Source organism: Moschus berezovskii, chromosome 11 (genome assembly GCF_049115385.1).
Source record: "Moschus berezovskii isolate FMDL1 chromosome 11, NW_MosBer_1.0, whole genome shotgun sequence".
In the NCBI taxonomy this organism is placed as follows: Eukaryota; Metazoa; Chordata; class Mammalia; order Artiodactyla; family Moschidae; genus Moschus; species Moschus berezovskii.
Genome location: NC_142470.1, coordinates 8,766,768 through 8,783,974, shown reverse-complemented (window position 1 = coordinate 8,783,974; position 17,207 = coordinate 8,766,768). Strand labels below are relative to the sequence as shown.

The 17,207-nt window shown below is 43.9% G+C and overlaps 1 protein-coding gene across 1 annotated transcript in view; it reads left to right on the top strand.

The window, feature by feature from the left end:
- GARNL3 (GTPase activating Rap/RanGAP domain like 3) overlaps positions 1 to 17,207 on the top strand; it is a 168,585-nt gene that overhangs the window by 72,686 nt on the left and 78,692 nt on the right. The window contains exons 4-5 of the mRNA XM_055400212.2: positions 2,219 to 2,293; positions 16,682 to 16,781. Of these exons, the coding sequence (XP_055256187.2) occupies positions 2,219 to 2,293; positions 16,682 to 16,781 (175 nt within the window). The remainder of the gene's footprint in view (positions 1 to 2,218; positions 2,294 to 16,681; positions 16,782 to 17,207) is intronic.

Below are 17,207 nucleotides of genomic sequence, written 5' to 3'. Positions count from 1 at the left end.
ACTGAGCCTGGAGAGTTCCAAATGCAGGTCTTCCAGCTGCCGTCTCTCATGGGGTCATGGTCAGCATCAACGCCTCCTGGCAACCGTGTGTGTGATGTACACGTGGAGTAGTGACAACCAGGGAAGCCCATCTCAGTCTTGGTATCCAGAAGTAGATCTGATACCGAGAGACCCAAATCCCTCACCTTACTCTCCTGTGTGGCTCAGTAGTCGCCAGGGAAACAGACATTCCTGTAGGACATTCCCAGGGCTTAGAGATCACCTCCCAGGAGCTGAGAATAAAGGTCAGGACAAAGGTATCGCTCTCCTTTTTTAAAAAAAAAAAAGGTATTTATTTATCTGGCTATGTTGGGTCTTAGCTGCAGCACACGGGATCTTCATTGCAGCATGCGGAATCTTTCGTTGTGGCACATGGGCTTCTCTGTCTAGTTTTGGCCCTTGGATTCCTGGGTGCGCAGATCTGTAGTTTGCAGCACCTGGGCTTAGTTGCCCCGCGGCACATGGGATCTTAGTTCCCCAAGCAGGGATCAGACCCGAGTCTCCTTCATTGGAAGGTGGATTCTTAACCACTGGACCACCAGGGAAACCCCCAGACCTCTCTCTGGGCAAATTAAATTCTTTACTACAAAGCCTCTATTGCCCATTTTCAGTTTATCAACAGTGTAATGATCAGATGACATCAAAGCTAAACATATACATAAACCTTCTTCATGTTTGTTTTTAAAGTTATTTTGCAGGATATAGGTTAGGTATAAAAACTGTACCTTATTATGGACATTCCATGGAGGATGGTTAAGTAGGGTAGAGGTCAGGGGAGAACAGGCTTCTGGAATCTGACTGCCTGTGTTCACATTGCCTGCCTACCACAGACTAAATGTAATCTTGCCTAGTTATTTTAACCTTCCTCTGCCTCAGCTTCCTCACTCGTAAATAAGAATAATGACAGAATCTACTTTGTATTGTTTTATGAGACTCAAATATTAAGGCCAGAGGAATATTGGTGCATAGAAGTTCTCAGTAAATATTATATTCTATTATTTTTGTATTTATCATGGGAAAAGTTTATCAGTCATTTTCAAACAGGTTTCCTTGAAAATAAGTGGAATTTTCCCACGTATTTCACACCTTCATGTCTCTTAAACACAAGTTAGAATGTGAGATAGTCATTCTTAAGGAGCCTTGTATCTTTTCCCCAAGTGAGCCTTGCATTAGAGCGGTGAGAAGTGCCCCTCCGGGCAGCATGTTCTAGTGCGTCTGGGGTATGGGAATTGTTGGCAGACCTTTGCTGCAAATTTGTGGGCAGATTTAAAAAGTTGAAAAAAAGGCATGTCATTCTCCCAAGTTGCTACTGAGAAACTCAGACAATTTAGGAGAAAGTAAGTTAAATCTTGAGTCAGTGATTTGAGGACTGATGCCCAAGGCCTGATTTCCTCTTAACTCCTGGGCTTCCCCGATGACTCTGGTAAAGAGTCTGCCTGCAACGCAAGAGACACAGGAGACGCAGGTTCTAGTCCTGGTTGGGGAAAATCCCCTGGAGGAGGGCATGGCAACCCCCTCCAGTATTCTTGCCTGGAGAAAATCCCGTGGACTGAGGAGTCTGGTGGGATACAGTCCATGGGGTCGCAAAGAGTCGAACGGGACTGAAGAGACTGAACACAAGCACATCTCTTTCTGGCTTCGAGCTCCTTGAATGAAGACTATTTGCAAGAATCTCATTGCTGGAGCTAAAATACAGTCTGCCTGCCTTGGAAAGGGCTAATTGGCCTTTTGGAAACTGTTTGAATGAAGCACAGGAGCTCTCTGTGATGTTAGTAGAGCCTTGAGTTTCTGCCAGCCATTAACTGTTTCTTAGGCTTTGCTGTGAAGGCAGATGAACTTGAGACTTGGCTTTCGGTTTTGCCATCTGTGAGCTGCGCTTGTCCGCAGGTTGATTTTCAGGGAGCGTCCCTTCAGTGCTTTTCCGTGTTGGAATATGTTCAAATTTAGATTTGATGCTCTTACTGTCCACTCTTGTGGGCTCGGTATTCCTCACTCTTCAGCTTCCTAAAGACTGTGGGGCCACCTGTGTGAGAACATGACTGACGGCTTCCAAGAGACCATCAGTCTCCAGGTAGGGCCCTCCAGCTCTCGCTGGATCTGACTGACCTCTCGGCAGATACAGACAGATGGAAGGGGTGTTGCAAACAGCTTCCTAACTGAGTCCTCTTTTGTTCCCCAGCTGATTTCCAGTGATGCTGATGGAGCCATCCAAAGGGCCGGAAGGTTTCGAGTGGAAAATGGCTCTTCAGATGAGGTAAGGAGGCCTGTACGTCACTGAGCACCTGATCATGGCACCTGAGACACCTCCGTGAGCAGCCTGTGATCCTCATTTCCACAGAAGACCTGCCTGAAGAAGCCCGGGAAGGGTCAGTAGGGCTCTTCAGAGCTGTACTGGAAGGGAAAGTACCATCATTCTTTATATGGAAGGTGCTGTTAATAGGGTTAGGGTACCCTTTGAAAGATCTATAATAAAGCCAGGGAGACAAGGAAGATGGTCGGCCAGAATGGGGCCAAAGACAAATTCACATCATCCTTAGTAAATGGTCCCCGGAACCCCAGCTCTTCCCCTTTCCTGGACTAGTCAGCTTGGCACTACCACGTGAGCAATGTCGAGGTCCAGGAGAGAGAGGCAAAAATGACTGTGATTACGAAATGTCATCTTTATTCAGAGGACAGCAGGAAAGGAGACTGTCCCTGTCTGCCACTGCCTGGGCCCTAGGCCACTTCCTGAGCTCTGGTGGGCCTTTCTCTGTTAAAACTCCCACTGCCGAACTCCCCTGGTGGTCCAGTAAAGAATCCACCTGCCAGTGCTGGAGACACAGGTTCCATCCCTGGCCTGGGAAGATCCCACATGCTGAGGAGCAACTAAGCCTTTGCGCCACAACTACTTGAGACCATCCGTGCTCCACAACAAGAGAAGCCACTTCAGTGAGAAGCCTGTGCACAGCCATGAAGAGTGGCCCTTGCTTGCCGCAACTAGAGAAGGCCCGCGTTCAGCAACAAAGACCCAGCGCAGCCATAAATAAATAAATCTTCCACTGTCTGCTCCATCCCTAAGTGCCTACTCCCAGAACTGCAGAGTGTTAAGCCCCCCAGCTTTTTCTTCTTTGCTGCCTCTCTGAGAGGTAGCCCACTGCAGTGCTTTAGCAGCCCCAGCTTTGGCATCAGGCAGGCCTGGGTTCACATGCCAGCTCCCCTGTCTCCTAGTTGTGTGACCCTAGGCAAGTAACCAGCCTTTCTGAAGCCCAGGTTCTTCATCTGGGAGAAGGAAACAGTCTTGGGATTGTTGAGAGGATTCAGCGAGCTGAGCTGGTAAAGCAGTTAGCATTCTGCCCAGCATACAGTGAGAGTTCGGTGAGTGAGAGCTGTAATAGTAATCATGGTTGTTGTCGATCCCAAAAACAGTGCTGGGTGGCCAGCCTTGCCCTCCTGACTGCCTCCTTAATCATGTTCTTGGGGATGGGCTATGAATTTAACTTGAAAGCCACAGCATTCAGGAAGTTGATGCTCATCTTCACCTTTGCCTTATCTTAGCAAAGCCCTTCTCTCAGACGTGGTGCCTAACCTTTGCTGGGAGGCAGAAGGGATAGTCCCTACTTGGGCTGAACCCCCAAGTAGCTGCCCACATAATTCTTGTCCAGAATGATGTCAGCTGACCTACAGAGAAGAAAGAACTCCCAGGGAAATTTGCTTCTGAAGCTTGGAAATAGCCATGCCCTGGTGGTCCTGCTCGTGAGACAAAACAATCCTGTCCTCACAGAGTCAAGCCACCGTGGGTGTCCCAGGAGCTACGTCAGGAGAAGAAGCATCAGGTAGTCTGTATCCAGTGCTCAGAAATCCAACAGCCACCACACCGAGCATCTACTTGGAGAACTTAAGTCCCAGAAACCCCAGAGGTCGCTATACCACAGCACATCTTGCTACTTCCAACATTTTACAGAACTTCAGCCCAGCCTGAAATGAACAAACTACACTGGCTTGCTCCATCAGACATAAACACATCTTTGGCCCCTGCCAAGACCAGTGTCTAGAGGAAATCCATACCTCCCCAGAAAGACCCAAATGGAGCCCTCGTGTGGTCCTACGATCACCACATACTTTGGTTATCAAACACTCCTCACCTGGCCCAGTCTCTGAGCCATGCCTCACACCAGAGGACAAGGTCAGGGACTGGAGCTCACCTATGGTGGATCACGGGCAGCAGTAGTTCTAGAGTTAGGCTGCTTGGGTTCAAACCCTCTCCCACAGTTCACCGGTAGTACAGCCTTGGGTGGTTCATTAACATCCTTGAAACCATTTGGTGGAGTTACTGATTTCGTAAATCCTTGTCGTCTGTTGTGTTTAAAACACAGTCCTGTCTCGGATTGCTTCTGTGGGAGATACGGTATCAAGGCTCAGCTATTGTCTTACATTTTGTTTCCACCAAAGGCATGGGCATGAGTGCTCTGTTGGAGCCCCTTGGCTGGTTTTACATGACCGCAAGCCAGCCTTCCTGTAATTTGCAGCTCCATCCTGTATCACCGGGGTGGTTTAAAAAGTCTCAAGCTGGTCTTCAGTTAAAAGTGCTGGACAGTGCTAGCACCCTGCCTGATAAAATATCATAGGAGGAACCTGAGGCTCAGAGGGAAACAAACCTGCAGGCTCTGAGTTTGTTAAAGCAGTTAGTGCTTTAAATGGTTCAGTACAGCTGTCTGAAGTTTTTCAAGCCGGTGAACAGATTACAAAGCAATTTCACTATTGAGTCATTTTCCTCTTATTATTACAATTTAAGAGTTCTCAATACAGTATGGATACTAGGCCTTTATCAGATATATGATTTGCCAGAATTTCCTCTCATTCTGTAGGTTGTCTTTTCACTTTCTTGATTTTATCCTTTGAAACACAAAAGTGTCTTAATCTGATAACATCTAGCTCATCTATTTTTTGTACTGTTGCTTGTGCTTTTCGTGTTGTATCTAAGAAACCATTGCCTATTCTAAGGTTTTTTGGTCACTTTTTATAGTTTGCTCTTCCCTTCAGTTAATGCCAAATTTGTTTTTTATTTCTTTAAACATAGTATAATGGCTTTATTATCTATGGCTGATAAGTCCCATATATGAGGTTTTTGGTGACCCTCTGTTAGATTTTTCTTCTGGCATACGCTCGTGGTATACTGTTTCTCTTTGTGCTTGGCTGCCTGATTGTTGTTCTTGAAGATGACTTTTTAGGAATAATGGAAGGCATAGGATGAGTTGCCCCTTGGTAGAGCATTTGATACTGCAATTTAATAAGAACTATATCATTTTGTCCTTGAAATTCTTCCTGGCACAGAGCTCCTAAAACCCTTGGGATTTTGTAGTGAGGGTGATCATGATGTCTTTAGGAAAGCCCCTAAGTTTCCTAAGGAGGGGTCTGGTCACTAGAGGAAACAGCCATGTGATTAGAGGGTTAGAACTTTCAGTCCAACCCCAACCTTCTGGGAGGGGAGAGGGGCTGGAGATTGAGCTGAATCACCAATGACTAATAATTTAATCAATTGTGCCTATGTGATGCAGCCTCCATAAAACCCCAAAAGGACAGGGTTTGGAGAGCTTGTGGATGCATGAACATGTGGAGATTCCAGAAGAGGTGCACAGTCAGAGAGCATGGATGCTCCACACCTGCCCCACAGCCACATACCTTGTCCTGTGCATCTCTTCCATCTGGCGGCTCCTGAGTTATATTATTTTATAATAAACCAGCAATCTAGGTAGTAAAGTATTTCTCTGAGGTCTGTGCTCTAGCAAATTAATCAAACCCAAGGGAAGAGTCATCAGAACCTTCAGCCTACAGCCAGTTAATCAGAAGCACAGGTGACAACCGGGATCTGCAGTTTGCATCTGAAGTTGCAGATAACAGAAGCAGTCTTGTCTTGTGGGACTGATCCCTTAACCTGCGGGATCCGACACTCTCTCTAGGCAGACAGTGTCAGAATTGAGTTGAGTTACAACTGGTAAAGAATCCACCTGCAATGCGGGAGACCTGGGTTCTATCCCTGGATTGAGAAGATCACCTAGAGAAGAAAAGGCTACCCATTCCAGTATTCTGGCCTGGAGAATTCCATGGACTGTATAGCCCATGGGTTCACAAAGAGTCGGATACTACTGAGCAACTTTCACTTTCACAAAGAACCCAGGCCATGTGGGGAAAAACCGCATATTAGAATCACTCTCAGAATCAGAGGAAGGGTTTGCTTTTGCTTTTGCCAGACAGCTTGAAACTAAATTCCCAGCTCGAGACTTTTAAGCCACCCAGGTAATACAGGATGGAGCTGTGGGTTTACATGAATGCCGGCTTGTGGTCTCAGCACCTCAGAGACACTCCACTCAGGACAGTGGCAGCCTTCCTTGAAGTCTTTGGGAAAGAGGTGGTCCTTTCTGGCTCACTCTTTTTTAAAAAATGGTCCTTTTTTAAAAATATGTATTTGTTTATTTGGCTGCATCCCCTAGAACTTGCTCTCCACTGCTGTCAACTCCATCACAGACTCTTGGCAGATCAGCACAGTCCGTGGACCATACCTTCCTGCTCCAGAGTTCATCTAGGCCCATCCCCCACCCAAAGCATGAATCCCTGCGACAGCTTTGCGAATAGTCAGCTCATCTGTCCCTGCCTGAATATATACTATCTCCAGGAATGGAAACTTGCTCTCTCCTTGATAGGTTTTTGTTCTCTCTGGATACCAACCAGTTCCGACACCAACTGAGTCTCCTACAGTTCAGTTCAATTCTAATCCTGACAACCCAGAGCTAGCATCAGACTCCATGGGTTTCAGGCTCAGTTCCACCAGCTGCCCTCACTTCAGACACCGGTGTCAAGTATTGGGTCCCCACACATCCGTCTGACTTGGCTACTAAGTCAGAGGTTCCCATAACCCCCCTCCTCATGTTCAATAATTCACTGAAGTGACTCTGAGAACTCAGGAAAGCACTTTACTTACCATACCCATTCATTAGAAAGGACACAACTCGGGAACAGCCAAACGGGAGAGATTCAGAGGGCAGGGGATGGGGGTGGGGCACAGAGCTCCTGTCCCTTTTTGGGTCCACCATCATCCCAGTGCCTTGATGTCATCACCAACCCGGAAACTCACTTAGGTGTGGTTGATTAAATCATTGGCCATTGTTGATTAACTCGATCTCCAGTCCCTCTCCCCTCCCCAAAGGTTGCAGGGTAGGGCTGGAATTTCCAAGCTTCTAATCAAACTTGGTCTTTCGAGCTGCCAGCCCCATCCTGAAGCTAGCTGGGGGCCCACCAAGAGTTGCCTCATTTGGACAAAAGATGCCCCTGTCACTTTTATTACTCAGGAAGTTCCAAGGGCTTTAGGAGCTCTGTGCCAGGAACCAAAGGCCAAATATATATTTCCCATTGTACCACAACTCTAAAGTTCATTCCGTTTTTCAGTGTCTCTCATTGCTAGAAAGTTCTTTCTACTGAACAGCATCCATCCATCTATATTTTCCACTCAGAGTTTCTATTTATGGTTTCTGGAGCCTGTAGTGTAAGGCTGAGCCTTCTTCCACATGACAGGCTTTCCAGCATTCCAGGACATCTGCTATTTTTCTCCTAAGACATGGACCGAATTCTACTTATCATCACCCTTGACACTGCTCCTTGACGCATGTGAGGAGCATATTAATGGATCTTTTAGGTGGAAGTGCTCAGGAATGAACAGCTAGCTCCAGGCTCGCCCCACACTGCCACAGAGGCCAACTCTTCCTCTTCCTTGCTATGCACACGCTCCTCTTTTCACGAAGCCTGGGGACTCGTTAGGCACCTGCAGTATACCACCCCCATCCCCACCCCACCCCACCCCAGTCTTTTCCACGTGTGCTGTTATTTTGTTGTGAGGCTACTTCATGGTGCAGTGGAGACGTATTGGAGTCAAACAAACCTGGGTTCAGACCTCAGCTCTACCACTTACCAGATAAGGATTCAAGGTTGCCGAGCCTCCATCTCCTACTGGATAAAAACAGAGAGAGAGAGAATTGCTACTTTATAGCACCTGGCCTTCTCCACCATGTACTTGTACAATTTGTGTTTGTACCTGCTGCTGCTGCTGCTAAGTCACTTCAGTCGTGTCCGACTCTGTGTGACCCCATAGACGGAAGCCTACCAGGCTCCCCCTTCCCAGGGATTCTCCAGGCAAGAACACTGGAGTGGGTTGCCATTTCCTTCTCCAATGTGTGAAAGTGAAAAGTGAAAGTAAAGTCGCTCAGTCGTGTCTGACCCTTAGCAACCCCACGGACTGCAGCCTACCAGGCTCCTCCATCCATGGGATTTTCTAGGCAAGAGTACTGGAGTGGCTTGCCATTGCCTTCTCCAGTGTTTGTACCTAAGTGTAGGATTTTACAGTTGTCCAGGCTGAATTTAATCTTATTCATGTGTCCCATGATTGCTAATTGTCAAGGTTTTTTTTGTTGTTTTTTTTTCTGACATCTTGATCTGTCATCTGTTAGCCAATAGGCTAACCCCCCTGAGAATCTTGTATTACCTTCAGATGTGCTTATCCTGCCATCTGCGTACTCATTCAGGTTATTAATTAAAATGAGTTTGACCCTCGGGTAGATCACTGGAGACCTCCCTTAGAGCTCATTTGTGTGTAGAAATTAGTATATGATGAAGCAGGGGGACAGTCTTTCAGCTTTTTACAGATATCTTCCTTAGCACGGGGATGGTTCTCTTACACACTGCTGTTGTTTTAGTCGCTAAGTCGTGTCAGACTCTTTTGGGACCCTGTGGACTGTAGCTTACCAGGCTCCTCTGTCCATGGGATTACACACTGTTGGGGGACATGTAAATGAGTACAACCCTTTGGGAAGGCAATTAGTAATTAAAGATACATATACTGAGACTTCCCTGGTAGTCCAGTGATTAAAACTGCACTGCCAATGCAATGGGTGTGAATTTGATCCCTGGTTGGGGAATTGGGATCCCACATGTCACGCAGCGTGGCCAAAAATATAAAAGAAAAAAAAAGAAAAAAATTCATATGCCATTTGGTCAGCAGTTCTGCTAGGATGTGCATTGAAGCATCATTTTAAAATAGGAAAAATAACCGGGAAACAACCTCAGTTTCCATCAGTAGAGGAATGATTTTGAAAATCATGATACATTTATACAATGGAATGCTTAGTAGCTGTTAGAATGCTGCTGCTGCTGCTGCTAAGTCGCTTCAGTCGTGTCCAACTCTGTGCGACCCCATAGACGGCAGCCGACCCAGTTTCGCCGTCCCTGGGATTCTCCAGGCAAGAACACTGGAGTGGGTTGCCATTTCCTTCTCCAATGTGTGAAAGTGAAAAGTGAAAATGAAGTCGCTCAGTAGTGTCTGACTAGTAGCAACCCCATGGACCTCAGCCCACCAGGCTCCTCTGTCCATGCAATTTTCTAGGCAAGAGTACTGGAGTGGCTTGCCATTGCCTTCTCCGATTTTGAAAATCATGATACATTTATACAGTGGAATGCTTAGTAGCTGTTAGAATGAGGTAGTGGTAAATGTAATACCGTCGGAAAATGTTTACCATTGCAGCGCTAGACTTAATGGCAAGCTCCAGAATGGTTTGTTTGATATCATCCCCTTTCCTTAAAAACAAACATAAAAGATAAACATGCTTGCCAATATGCAAGAAAATTTCCAAAAGGACAACTTAGAATTTAATAGTAATTGCTTTTGGAGTGGAAATGGGAGGTCAGGGAAGAAGTTAGAGAACCTTAACTTTCTACTTTAGGCCATTTTACGTTTATATCGTTTTTACATCTATACTCAACTGAAGTGTTTACTTTTTTAAAAAAGCTATGTAGTCGTTAAAAAGAACAAGGTAGATCTGTAGATACTGACAGGAATCTTAGATTTTTTCTTAGTGAAAACGTTGCAGTGTAGTAGTATCTATAATACTCTCCCATTTATGAAAGCAGATTATATGTGCCTATGTACATATGTATGTATGTGAGTGTGTGCACATATGTATAAACGCATTTTTGTAAACGCATAAAAGGACCTGAGATTATCCAAACCAATCTGATGACATGGTTATTATAGGGAAAGAAAGTCGATTAGGACATTGGGGTTGGCAGAAAGAAAGGATTTTAATTTCATGTGATTTCACTTTGTTCAACCAGCTTATATCTATATTTGCAAGTCGACATTTTTTAGTTTATTATTTTAAAGATCCATCTTTTTATTGCCAGTGTTCTTTTGCAATTTTTCTAGAAAGTGAGGGAAAGTCAGTTTTAAAACGTTCGCTCATGAATTAAACTCTCTCTAGAAAGGACTCTGAAAAGTGACTGGCATCACATGAAACTGTGGCTCTCATTTGTAGTCGGAGTGCTTGTGTTATGTGAATTCCCTGCTTAAAGTCAAATATTAGAGAGCATTCAGACAAAACGGGGTTATTATACATGGATTTTGATTAAGTTCTCCTTACAATATCTTAGCCATATACAGTCATCATCCTTCACATCCCACAAGTATATGTGGTTAAGCAAAACAAAACAAGGAACACAACAAGGAGCTTTTGTGGGCTTTGAAATCTAATGCAGAAATGATTCAGTCTCAAGACTCATTCAACCCTGTGGACATGTTCAGGCAAGTCTGCGGTATAGAAGAATTTGAGTTAATTACTCCACAATACCTTCTAGCAAATGATTATCTAAAAAGGGATACAATCAGTATGGGTATTTGCAATGTTAAAGTTTGGTTGTCTGATAAATGTATTCATTGGAATATTTCCTCCTAACTTTCTTGTTGATTGATATCAACTAAATAATGTGTCATTGTCACCTTGAAGTGCTGTAGGAAGTTTCTATATCTTTGGAATCTTCTCTAAAATTTAAGTCATACTTAAAATAGTTAAAATTTATTGTAAAACTAAAACAACAATTGGGTACTACTACACCCATTCCAGGACGCTAGTGGTAAAGAATTTGCCTGCCAGTGCAGGAGACATAAGAGACGTGGGTTTGATCCCTGGGTTGGGAACATCCCCTGGAGGAAAGCATGGCAACCCACTCCAGTATTCTTGCCTGGGGAATCCATGGTCAGAGGAGCCTGGCAGGCTACAGTTCACAGGGTCACAAAGAGTCGGACATGACTGAAGTAACATAGCAAGCACACATGCACACCCACTCTAGAACCACTAAAATTTAAAGCACTGAATCGCTCAGAGTTGATCAGAGAATGTGGAGCAACTTAAACTCTTCTATTTATTGCTAATTGTGTAAATAGGTGCCTCCCTCTCAGAGAGTGTTGATAGTATCTACCCAAACTGAATGTCTGTATCCTCTGGGTCCCAGGATGTACACCCAACAGAAAAGAGAGTTCATTGTGGCTTTATTCTTTTCTGTGTGTGAGTTTTATTTATTTTTTAATTTGGCCATACCATGTGGCATGTAGGATCTTTAGTTCCCTAACCAGGGATCAAACCAGTGGCCCCTGCATTGGAAGCACAGAGTCCTAACCACTAGGCAACCAGGGAAGTCCCTATCATGGCTTTATTCTTAATTACCAAAAACTGGAAACCATTCATATGTCCATCAACTGGAAAGTGAACACATGAATTTTGGAGTTCATACGTGGACTGCTGTGTAGCAGTGAGGCAAGAGTGAGCTACTGTTTCACTGATAAAGTAGATGTCACACGCCTAAGGTCTAAGAACAAAGGACCTGACTCAAATGAGTACAGATGATATGATTTGGTTTCCATCAAGTTCAAGAGTAAGTAAAACTAATCTGTGGTGATAAAAGTCACAATAGTGCTTACCTTTCAGAGTGTGATTGAGTGACAACTGGGAAAATGCATGAGGGAGCGTTCTGGGGTGCTGAAAAGCTTCTCTGTCTTGATCAGGTAGTTACGAAGGGTGTATGTGCATGTGTGCTCATTTGCTTCTGTCCTGTCCAGCTCTTTGAGACCCCAGGTACTGTAGCCCACCAGACTCCCCTGTCCATGAGATTTTCCAGGCAAGAATACTGGAGTGGGTTGCCATGCCCTGCTCCAGGAGATCTGCCGACCCAGGAATTAAATCTGCATCTCTTACATCTCCTGCATTGGCAGGCAGTTTCTTTACCACTAATGCCAACTTGGAAGCCCACAAGGGTATTCCAGAGCCCACTGGTTTTCAGAGTCTTTCTTCTGGGATCCTGAGCAGAGGGATTTTTTGTTTTCCGCTTAGCCTCCGTTTCTTTTGTCAGTTCCTGCATGTTTTCTTGTCTTTACACCTCATCATATGTGCTTTTAACAAGGGATAGGAAGTGTCTTGCTCTGTGAGACTCACAACATTTTGGGTGTTGGGTTTTTCCCCAGTTTAATTTAGTATTCTGTGAAGATGAAAGTTAAATAGGTACCTTTTTGATCATTAAAAAAAGAACTCATAGTTGACAGTTTGTACTCAATAGAGGTTTGGGTTGTGACACCGGCCAGAGTCCCATCTCTCACTCCCAGGTGCGTGCTGCCCCTTGCCTCACCTGTATTATTCCACTCCGCTGGTGCCAACACTCCGAGCACTAGGAGGCAAGTCTGCAGATTCAGGGCTGCAGAAGGTCTAGAGCTGGGGCACATTTTCTACACCTTTGAACCCCCTTCTCAGAATAATATTTTTTTATGCTTGAAACAAGATACATGGAATTACAAAGGAAAACAGTTGTATTGAAATAATTATCAAAATTACTTTTAAACCTAATTTATAATACTGTAATACACATGCTTTTCAATGAATACATTAAATAACAAATTCAGCAGCAGATCTTATAACTGATATAATTTTGAGCAGGGAATGGCATCAACAGTATTTTGAGATATCTGCACTAACTGGGATGAGTTCTGAAAGTATCTGTGATTTTTTTTTTTCTTTTGGTGACATGGTTATCAAGGCTGTTTCTTCTACTTTTTTTCTTCTTGCTGCTGCTGCTGCTAAGTCGCTTCAGTCGTGTCCGACTCTGTGCGACCCCATAGACGGCAGCCAACCAGGCTCCGCTGTCCCTGGGATTCTCCAGGCAAGAACACTGGAGTGGGTTGCCATTTCCTTCTCCAATGTGTGAAAGTGAAAAGTGAAAGTGAAGTCGCTCAGTCGTGTCTGACTAGTAGCGACCCCATGGACTGCAACCCACCAGGCTCCTCTGTCCATGCGATTTTCTAGGCAAGAGTACTGGAGTGGCTTGCCATTGCCTTCTCCGTTTCTTCTTGCATACATTCATAATTGAATGAAATGCTGAATTTTAGTTGAAAGCTAGGGAAAATAAAGATTTTTTTCCTCAACCAAGTTCATGCTCCCTTTGGGTTCTGTTAGAACCCTTGGTATAGAGCATTGATTCTCAGTGTCCATCAGAAATCACTGGCGATGCTGAAGAAGCTCTCTGAACCATGCAAGTGTTGGAGGTTCCAGAGGCTTAAGTGTCCTGGTGACGGAAGAGTCTCCTCTCCAGGCTCTGCTGATGCTTTCTAGGACCCAGGGCCTTGGAACCATGACACCATCTACTCTGGGTCTGATGGTGTAAGGCCAGTTGCCTTGGCTGGACCCCACTGATGTCTGGTCAGATGATTCCTGAGGCTGGCTGCTGGACTCCAAATGATGTTGTAGCTGCGTGCTACATGGCAGCACAGTGAAGAGAGCTGTGGACCAGGAGTACTGCCCGTGGTTTATGGTTATAAAACGAATAGCTGGTGACAATGAATCAGCCAGAAATTCTATGAGGAACAAAATCCAATTATATGCTCTTCTCTAATCACACCAGAAGGTCAAAACTGGGAGGCAACATTTTGGGCAGGTGATCAACATTACTATCACCAATGAGAAACAGATGGACATCTTGAAATCTGATCCGCTGGGAAGGACAATCCTTGCTTATGTTATATTCCAACCAAGCACGCATCACCTGAATCTAATCATAGAGAAACCTCATACAAACCCCAAATGAGGAGTGCTTTATTTAAAAAAAGAAAAAGAAGAGGTATGTGTGTGCTACATTCTTCAGAAATGTCAGTGTCATAAATGACAAGAAAACCTGTGGGAAAGTTCCAGATTAAAGGAGTCTAAAGAGACATGACAATCAAATGAAAATGCTTCAAGCAACATTGTTGAGTCAGTTGACAAAATTGGAATACAGATGGCAGATTAAAGGATTGTATCAAGGTTACATTTACAGTTGTTGATAAAGCTGTATCGTGGGTTATGTAAAAAGATATTTTTCTTCTTGGGAAATACACATTGAGGTGTTTAGAATAAAGGGCTATTATTTATGCAACTTAGTCTTAAATGATTCAGAAAAAGTGTGTGTGTGTGTGTAGAGGGAGAGAGAGTAGTGAACAAGTGGGTAGTCAGGTAAAATGTTAGCAGTAGGTGAATCTGATAAAGGGCAGACAGATGCTTTTTGCACTCTTCTTATTCTTGCAGTTTTTATGTAAGTTTAAAATTATTGCCAAATAGAAAGTTACATATATGGGTGTGGATGTGTGTGTGTGCTCAGTCATGCCCGATTCTTTGCAACCCCATGAAATATAGCCTACCAGGCTCCCCTGTTTATGGAATTTTCCAGGCAAGAATACTGGAGTAGGTTGCCATTTCCTTCTCCAGGGGCTCTTTCCTACCCAGAGATCAAACCCACATCTCTTGTGTCTCCTGCTTTAGCAATGGATTCTTTACCAACTGGCACACCTGGGTGTAAAGATACATACATATATATACATATACATACATATAAAGATATCTACATACATATATACAAATTTTAGCCTATTTTTACCCCTTGATAGATTAAAAAGGCAGAACATTAAATAAAGCATGCAGAAGATGATGTAATGGTTAAGATTTTTTAAAAACTTCTGACATTGAATTTGATTTCTGTTTCAGCTCCACTGCTTATTATCTCTGCCACCTTGCTGCTGCTAAGTCGCTTCAGTCGTGTCCAACTCTGTGCGACCCCATAGATGGAAGCCCACCAGGCTCCCCCGTCCCTGGGATTCTCCAGGCAAGAACACTGGAGTGGGTTGCCATTTCCTTCTCCAATGCATGAAAGTGAAAAGTGAAAGGGAGGTCGCTCAGTCATGTCCGACTCTTAGTGACCCCATGGACTGCAGCCTACCAGGCTCCTCCGCCCATGGGATTTTCCAGGCAAGAGCACTGGAGTGGGGTGCCATTGCCTTCTCCACCTTAGGCAACATACTTAACCTCTCTAAGCCTCAGTTTCCTCATCTGAAAGTAGGGGGCTAAAATCAACTCTCTTTCATGAGTTGTTGGAGACACTATGGAGGTGATGTATGTAAAGTGTGTGACCTAGGACCTGGCATGTAGAGCTCTTTCCGTGAACATCAGTATTTCCAGAGCAGTAGCAAAACAGACGGAGAAGGCAACGGCACCCCACTCCAGTGCTCTTGCCTGGAAAATCCCATGGATGGAGGAGCCTGGCGGGCTGCAGTCCATGGGGTCGCTAAGAGTCAGACACGACTGAGCGACTTCACTTTCACTTTTCACTTTCATGCATTGGAGAAGGAAATGGCAACCCACTCCAGTGTTCTTGCCTGGAGATGGCAGAGCCTGGTGGGCTGCCTTCTATTGGGGTCACACAGAGTCGGACACGACTGAAACGACTTAGCAGCAGCAGCAGCAAGACAGAAAGCATCCTGACTTACATTATAAAGTAATGTAATCCTGAAGGCATACAGAAAAGGAACCTATATATTCATCTAATAAATATGATACATAGTCATTTTTTAAAATCCAGCAGTAAATATATCAGAAGAATACCTAGAAGGGTGTATTCCAGAAATCTTAAGAATGATTCAGTATCAGAAGAGCCATTAAGGTAATTCATTACATTACTATGATTTTCCCCATTTAACATATTTGCTCAATCATTGCCCAAAAAAAAACTTTCAGTAAAATTCAATATCCATTTCTCAGAAAAGCCTCTTTATAAACTTGAAATTGAAGGGAACTTCTTCAGCATGATAAAGAAAGCACTACTGACCACAAATGTCTAGTAAATCTCTAGAGGCATGTAAGAATGAGAAAAGAATCTGCCAGTAGTCTGGCACATGGTGCAACAGAGATGTCAGTGGAATTTCAAACTGTACATTCAGTATGATTCCATTTTGGTAAGAAAATGTTGGGAAAAAATTAGAAGGAACCATATCAAATCATTCATAAAGATTATTTTTGGACAAATGATTCAGATTATTCACTATGTTTATCCACATTTTCCATATCAATTGAGTTACTTGTGATAATTTTTTAAAATTTTACAAAAAAATATGAACACAGATAAGATGCCAGGATGTTTTCCAGGTGAAATGTGCCTGTTACAGGGATAACAATCAGAAGGGCCTGCCTCTAGGGGGCACCAACTTCCAGATATCATGGAAGCTTTGTACCAGAAAGGAAAAAAACTTTCAAGTTATATGCAAGTTAGAAGTCCCTTAGCTCACTGGTTCACCTGGTGCTTTTTCCTCCACCCCAGGGACCTCCAGAAAATTTCTATTATGTGGACTTAGACTGGATGTCTTTTCTAATGAGAACATGTGCTTACAGCCCTGTTTGTAAGCTTTTAACAGTGACTTTTCTGCTTCTTTGGCATCTGGTTCATTGCTACCTTGTTTACTTTCTAAGTCTCTTAATGGCATAACTTTGTTCCATTACAGAACGCAACTGCTCTGCCGGGTACTTGGCGAAGGACAGACGTGCACTTAGAGAACCCAGAATACCACACCAGATGGTATTTCAAGTATTTTTTAGGACAAGGTAATTATGCCATTCCAGTGGTTGGGAAGAAAGGATATACAGAATGAAAATTAGTGTCAGTGTAATTTCTGGTGCCCTGTATATGTGAAACTTATTGGATTAGAGGATACTGAGGCCAAGGCCCTTCATTTCAAGGTCAGTTGTAACCTCCATAGATTTGAAGATTCGATTCAGAGTCTCAGCCATAGAAGATTTTCTCAGTTTTAAATTTGTTACTTATATTTTTAATTTTTTAATTTAAGTTTTTGCCAGTTGTTTTTGTGCCTGGGGAGTTACAGAGGCTTAAGTAGTCTGAATAAGTGATTTGCAAGATGAGAAAAATTTGCAAGGCACAAACAACTTTAGACTTAACAGGCCCATACTCAGTCTGCAGTGGGTCTTGAACGCTTGATTCAAGGTAATGAGGAGAGAAACGATTCCCTGAGC